This window comes from Arachis hypogaea, chromosome 14, assembly GCF_003086295.3.
Source record: "Arachis hypogaea cultivar Tifrunner chromosome 14, arahy.Tifrunner.gnm2.J5K5, whole genome shotgun sequence".
Classification (NCBI taxonomy): domain Eukaryota; kingdom Viridiplantae; phylum Streptophyta; class Magnoliopsida; order Fabales; family Fabaceae; genus Arachis; species Arachis hypogaea.
Window position 1 is genome coordinate 14167491 of NC_092049.1, and position 7675 is coordinate 14175165.

Genomic DNA, 7675 nt, shown 5'->3' on the forward strand with positions numbered 1-7675 from the left:
CCGAGAATGTTTTAATATTTCATGGTTTAATTGATTAATTAATAGGTGGAATGAGATAAAAAAAAGGATTTTTATATTATTTTGCAATTAAAAATATTCAAACAAGTATTATTTTCAAAGTTAAACAAAATTAAAATAGACATGTAAAAAATTACAAATAATTATGCTCGCTAGACTAGGGTTGGGCCGAATTTTAGCTAACTCAAACCTTTTTCTACAATTTATTGAAGAGAGAAGTTTTTTATTTTATTTTTATATACCTATAACTATATTTAAAAATACAAAAAAAAATTGTATTAAAAATTATATATATATATATATATATATATATATATATATATATATATATATATATATATATATATATATATTAAACACATAGGATTGTATTTTAAATATTTAGATATATTAACTATCAATCATATTATATGTACATAAAAATTAATCATTATACAAAATATATAATAAAATATTTTTTTATTAGATGTAATATAGGATGGGTAAAGACAGATTTGACGAGAGCAGCATTAGAGGTATCAACACTATTCGAACTCACAGATACCTACTCTGTTCTTACTTATTCTGGTGCGGGGCAAATTTTCTGCCACACCAAATTTTGGGTGAGACGGGGTGGGGTTGGATTTAGGTAATACTTGTTCCTACTGGTTTTTGTATATATATAATATATATAATATATATAATATATGTAAAATAATTAGTAAAATAATTAATAATATTATATCATATTTAAATTTTTACCTAAATTTATATTATGTATGTGATGATAATTATATAATTTTTAAAATTTAATTTAATTTATTAGATTTTAATAATTATAAGAATAGGTAAGGACGGAACGAATATTCACAGAAACAAATTAAAATTCAACCTTTTACAAATAAAAATAGAATAAATTTTATACGAATTATTGGAAGGCGGACCAGAATCAGTACGGACAAAAATCCATCCTATTGCCACTTTAAGCAGCACTCAAACTCCCTTTTCTTGTAGAGATCAGAGAGTTTAATTCCCATCCAAGTAGGCACTGCTAAATGGATAGATACTTGTAGGTTGGGTATATAGATACTTGTAGGTTGGGTATATTATTAGGTGGGTACTCCAATGAAAATTTTATGATTGTTATCATGTGAAGATATTTTATTTTAATCATTGGATGATAGATTATAGGGTTTAATTTTTATTTGAAGTAAAAGTGTTACTTTTATTCAAAGTGTTACTAAACAAATAAGTTACACTTTTTAAATAAAGATCATCATGAGAAGATGTTTTTGGCATCTTCATGGGAGTAGTTGCCATATTATTATCCCTAGATTTTAGATAATTTAGATATAAAAATTTCATAGAGACAAAATTTTTTTTATATTTATTTGCAAAATTATCGATACACGCACATATAATGGATGATCCAATATTATTGGTACGACCATTGTAAAAGGAAAAAAAAATATTAATTAATTATAGGTCGAAATTAAAAAATTTATTCTCAATATTTTATCCCATGTATATAAATTAGATAATTAAGAATTTCCTTGTACCATGTACATAGCCTAGCTAATTATATATACTAAAACACTATGTATAGCTAAGAGTATTTATTTTCTCTTAGAAGACCGAAGAAATTTTCTTGTATTTGGTACTATTCATCATTGCTTCACTCTCTAGGTACGAAATAAACTAACTAGGCACAAATCCAAGTTAATCTTTCAAAGCTACCCCAACCAGAAGTTCAGAAAAAAGAATAATATAAGACTACTCGTTTAGTCCCTCAAACTCAATTACCCTAAAAGCAACATGCATTTTGCCACGTGACATTTCATTCATTGTTATATATAGAGAGGTACATGCATGCATGCAACATCAACAAAAAAGAAATATTCTAAAAAGAAAAACATGGCTGTTAAGATTATTTCAAAATCCACCAAACTCTTTGCTCTACTACTAGTGCTCCTCTCTTATTCTCCTAATGCAGTTCTTGTGAGATCAGTCACAATTATTGCATCAACTGAAGATCTTCTTTTTGCATTTGCTTTGAATTTTGATTACTGCACTGCTGAGTACTTATTGCATGGAGCATTGGGTTTTGGATTAGACGAGGTTGCTCCAAATTTAGTAGATGGTGGACCCTCTCCTATTGGTGCCAGTGTGGCCAATCTTAGTCCCCTTGTTAAGGATATTTTCTCCCAGATTGGTTACCAATACGTTGGACGTATAAGGTTCGTTCTCTCGTAACAATCAATATCTTGTATCACTTAATTATTCTGTTAGTCTTTATATTTTTATTAAATTTATAATTAGATATTTGACTGTATATATTTTAAAAGAAATATTCTGTTAATTTTAATATTTTTAATATAAAAAATAATTTATTACAAAATTAAATATAATACAAAGACTTAATTAAAAAAATATAAAAATTTAATTAAAAATTTAATAAAATTAAAATCAATAAAATAATTAAATCTATTTCATTCTATATAATTTTAATATATATTTTATATTTTAACAAATATTTAATATGTATAACTGATTTTTGATTATCATGATGGGAATCGAACCGAATCGAATTAACCTAAATCAGTTAACAAATCAGATTGGTTCAAATAAAAAATAAATTAGGAACAAATTGGATAAAAAAAAATTAAAAACAGATTAAAAAAATCAGTTCATTAGTTAAATTCATTTAATTATTAATAATTTAAAATAATAAAATATAAATTTAAAAAAATATATAATTTATATATAAATATATTATTTTATTATATCTAATTTAATTTTAGTTGAACTTTTAAACTTTAAATTTTTCATTTTATTGATTTAATACCTATTCAATTTATAATAATATTTTGGAGATAATAAAATCAATTCAAGTATTTTAAAATTAATTTATTTAATATTCATTAATTATCTCTAGAATAATTATATAATTTTAGATATCTAATACTATCATTTTAATATACACATAATATTATATATAACTTTGGTAACATTAATTTTGGTTGCAGGGCAATAAAGAGGACAGTGATCAATGGTGGGATCGCAAGGCCATTGGTGAATATAAGCTCAGCAACTTTTGCAGAATTCATGGATAATGCCTTTGGAAGACAACTTGTGCCTCCATTTGATCCCTATGCCAATGACACAAACTTTTTGCTTGCATCTTATTTTTTTCCATATATTGGTCTTACTGGCTTAGTTAATGCCAATGCACTGCTCCTAACTCCAGCCGCCAAAACGGTAATAGTAATAACTATAAAGTATTATTTTAATGTTAAACACTTAAATTTTAACTTTGTTTTTAATATTTAATATATATTTTTTTATTTTCTAGTCAAAATTGAATTATTTTTCTAAAATTACTATTTTTCTTTTATTATTATTATTATTATTATTATTATTATTGGTAAAAATTTAGGTGCAGTAACTTCACGTAAAATTGATAACTGAGAGCCATTAGATAAAAATTTAGTCAAATTATTTAAATCATTTAACGGCTTTCAACTATCAACTTCATCACATGAAGTTAATTGCATCTGAATTTTCACCTTATTATAATTATGATTTATACCGTTATCTAAAAAACTTATAATAAAAAAGGATATTTAAAAAAAATTAATTTTAATAAAAAATTAAAATACGACAAAATAAAATATCATTTCATAAAAATAATACGATTCAAAGTTAGAAACAAAGTAAGAACTTAATCTAATGGTTAAGAATTAAACCTAATAATAAAAAAAAAATTATAAACTCTGAAGCCTAAAATAATCAAATATATTTACAGACCTAATTGACAGTATTTGATGGTGCAATGCAAGTGCAGCTTGGTGCAAGAATTCTAAGTATAGACGCCGGGCAAGATGCGATTATCCGAACGCTGCTATACGAACGGCGAGACGAGATAGTAACGCCATATGATGGAGTGAGTGTGGCAGAGTTTACGAATCGAATCTCGGATCTTCGGAACCGGTTAGGGAAGGAAGGTGTGAAAGATGAAGGCCTTGTTGTACCTATTGAGCAAGGTGCTGAGGGCAGAGTCACTGGCAATGTTCTTTCTGCTAACAATGATTCTCTTTCATATGATAGATCTCCACAAGCATTGTTGAGGATAGTTTATGGCACCGGAAATGAAAGTGTTCCTGGTGGTTTCTTCCCTAATGGAGCTTCTGGTGTTCTAGCTGATTCTTTTCGGCTTCTTTGATGCTAATCACGATATCTATATGTTATAAATAGTTATAATCATCTAATGAATAAAATAAGCTGAAAACTCAGCTCCAGTCAGCTTCACGTGAAGCTGATTGTTGAAAGTTGTTAACTAATTTGACTAAATTTTTATCTAACGGCTTTCAATTATCAACTTCACATGAAGTTGACTGCACCTAAGTTTTCACCATAAAATAATCAACAATGCTATATTTTGTTGAACAATTATTGGTTGCATGTTATATTATATGTACCGGGTTATTAGAAAATTTGAATATAAAAAAGATCATATGATTTGAAAACATATTCTATACATATATGATATATCCTATAAATTTAGTAGGTAATTAAACTTTTCCTTTTTCCTTAATTAATTAGTTTTATGATTCCCTTGTATTTTTTTTTATTATTTTAAAATTTAATTTCAAAACAGAAACATGGTGGTGAAAAGGATTGAAAAATTAATCAATGTTAAGTATATATAAAAATTAACTATAAAAAATTAATTATTAATATAAAATATATATTAGAATATAAAATATATATTAAAAAAATTAAATATTAGATGTATTTATATATAAATATATAATGATTAATTATGATGATAGCTGATTTTTATATACACTTATTAATATTTTTGTGAAAAGATTTATGTAGAAAATGTTCAATAATAACTATATTATTATGTTACTTTACAAAGGAAAATGTATAATTTTAAATCAACAATATGATAAATATAATTTTCTGTCAAACAACCTCCTCTTAATATGCTATGTAATGTATCACAAAAATATAATATGCTTGTAACAAGCTGGGACATAAGGTTTAAGCAACATAAGCTAGGATGAGATCAGAGTTGAGAGGACACTATATAAAGCAAAAGCCGTTAAGATTTTTAATAGATGATATATATGTAATACCCTAATTTTTAACACGTCATGATCGTACCAAAAGTAAGGCATTACAGATCTGATTTTTTTTATTATAAATTTGCTATTGAGCCTTTACGTCGATATCGCGTTTTAGTTTTTGAGAAAAAAATCAGAAGAAAAAAAAATCTTATTTTTACTAACTAAAATCACATATCAAGAGATCTTCAAACACTAATATTCATTAATAATAATAAGCGCTATACAAATAAATTTAATATTAAACTCGAATACCATTCCTATCACTCTGTATAAAATAAAATATAAAATAACAAAGGCGAAGGAATTCTATGAAAGCAACTCAACTCATAACTTAACTCAAATAAAACTAATAACCGTCCGCAACTTCAAGCTGAGTCTTCGAACCTGTGTCACTGAAAGGGTGGAAGATTTTGGGGTGAGAACAAACCACACGTTCTTAGTAGGGAATGGAAATGCCGTAAAAGTAATGAAATAAAGTGCAAATAATTAACTTTACTCAATAAAACTATATTTTTATCAAACCTTTTGAAAATACTCTTGGTTCTACTTTAGCTAACTAATTACCTCTTTTTAAAATATCTAAACTCACAACAAATTTTAAATATAAAACTAGTCACATTACCCGTCTCTCAACCACATAGTTAATCCTCAGTCAAATGTCAATTTGTAATCACTTTAATACATTCACAAATAAATAGTACAAGCAAGAGATTCAATAATTCAATGTACAAGCAAGTCACAACAAGACAAACAGCACAATCACAAAAAAATAAGACAAGCAAGTGCAATCAAATGCAAATGTGCAAACAACATGATGCATGTCTATCCTTAACGCAGGCCATGAGCTCATGTGTCAGTTGCCTACCCGCTCCCGACATTATCCGGGCACAAGTCCTAGATATGGCTTTTTAGATGCATACAGTGTGCTTATAAGTCGTACGGCTAGGCCGCATACAATGTGACTTTCCAAATCAATAAGCGTACATCTAAAAAATAGTTCTCAGTGTGTGGGCGTCCCCACTTTATATTTGGCACTAAGGCCCAAACAATGTCACATCTACTCTCCTGTGGCAGACAATCTATTTAAGTTAATATATTCTTTAAATCCTTGTTCTCTGCTCTTCTGTGGCAGAGATTCCTTTTCTTAAAAGACCGAGCTCAAAACAACCCTTAAAACAAAATCTCTCCTTACAAAATTGGATTTAAAACATTATGTTTTTTTTAATAAATCGAGTTTAAAAATAGAATACACCTTTTTTCAACTAAATAAATCTCAAATAATTTAATTTTCCAAAACCAAATCTTATAAAATAACTTTTCAAATAAAACCTCAAATTTTATAAAATTTCGGCAGCATTTCTTCTAAAATTCGGGCTTTGCCACCCTTCAAGGGTTCCAACCTAACCACCTTTCAAACCCTTTATAAAACATTTCCAAGTAACAAATTAGTTTCAATATTCATGCCGTTCAAAATATCAAATAGAATCAAATCATTTTCTTTAAAGTTAAGTCTCTTTCAATTTCAATAAAATTAGCTTGTTTCAAATCTTTTGCTTTTGAAATTTAAGAAAATTCATTTTTTCATTCAAACTTTACAAATCCCTCCGACCATACTTGTTTAACATTTAATACTAACCAAAATCACCTTCTCGCATATTTTTACCAGTCCTTCTTCAGTATCTATTCACCATCATACTAATACCAAAATCAGTTACCATCCACTTTCATAACCTTAAATTCCAACATCAAACACAGTCTCAATTCAAACCCAATTCATAAACTCAATTCATATTTCAATTTAACAAACAATATCAAATTGACCAACACTCACAATTACAACTAATTTCATCAATTAGACACATAAAATACGTGTAAATTATTTGTAATTACTCAATAAATATTTTGGCATTCTTAAATTAAAAACTTATAATTTTAAAAATGAAATTTCCTACCTCCGTATGAAATTAAAATCAACGAAAGTTCCGGAGAAATTTTTTAACTGAGCTGCTGAAGAAAAAAGCGTAAAAAATCATCTGTGCCTCCTAGAATTTCAGTTGGCCGAACACAAAGGACAGAAAAACTACGTTATTGTCGACTTCTACTGATAAAAAATGACACCAATACGTAAAAAAAGAGGATACGAACAATTTTACCAGATTAAATTTTTAATTGGAGTTACGAATTTCAAGAAATCGAAACCGAAAGTTTTGGTGGTTACGGTTCTCTCTCTTTCTCTCTCGGTCACTCTTTCTTCTTCTATTGCTCATCGTGCATGCAAATGAGCTTAGCTAAAGCTGGATGATGATGACTAATGAGATGAAAATGATTGTGTGTCAATGCATACATAAGTCTCATTTGTTTCTTTTTGTTTATTTACCATTTTCTTAATGGCTTTCCGCCAACTAATATATATATATATATATATATATATATATATATATATATATATATATATATATATATATATATATATATATATATATAATATAATGTAGCTAAGGAACTTTACTTAATGTAACTAAAGAACTTTATATAATAATAAT

The 7675-nt window shown here is 26.8% G+C and overlaps 1 protein-coding gene across 1 annotated transcript; it reads left to right on the forward strand.

Moving 5' to 3' along the window:
- Positions 1 to 1905: 1905 nt before the first annotated feature.
- Positions 1906 to 4415, forward strand: LOC112740274 (ferritin-like catalase Nec2). The gene is made up of 3 exons (XM_025789043.2): positions 1906 to 2234; positions 3024 to 3255; positions 3842 to 4415. The coding sequence occupies exons 1-3, from the start codon at positions 1912 to 1914 to the stop codon at positions 4217 to 4219; spliced, it is 933 nt and encodes a 310-aa protein (XP_025644828.1). The 5' UTR covers positions 1906 to 1911; the 3' UTR covers positions 4220 to 4415.
- The last annotated feature ends 3260 nt before the right edge of the window (positions 4416 to 7675 follow it).

Excerpts from the sequence above, each read along its gene's own strand:
- LOC112740274 (XM_025789043.2), top strand. The coding sequence starts at position 1,912 with ATGGCTGTTAAGATTATTTCAAAATCCACCAAACTCTTTGCTCTACTA. Across the intron at positions 2,235-3,023 it reads CAATACGTTGGACGTATAAG|GGCAATAAAGAGGACAGTGA; the intron begins GTTCGTTCTCTC and ends TTTTGGTTGCAG. Across the intron at positions 3,256-3,841 it reads TAACTCCAGCCGCCAAAACG|CTTGGTGCAAGAATTCTAAG; the intron begins GTAATAGTAATA and ends ATGCAAGTGCAG.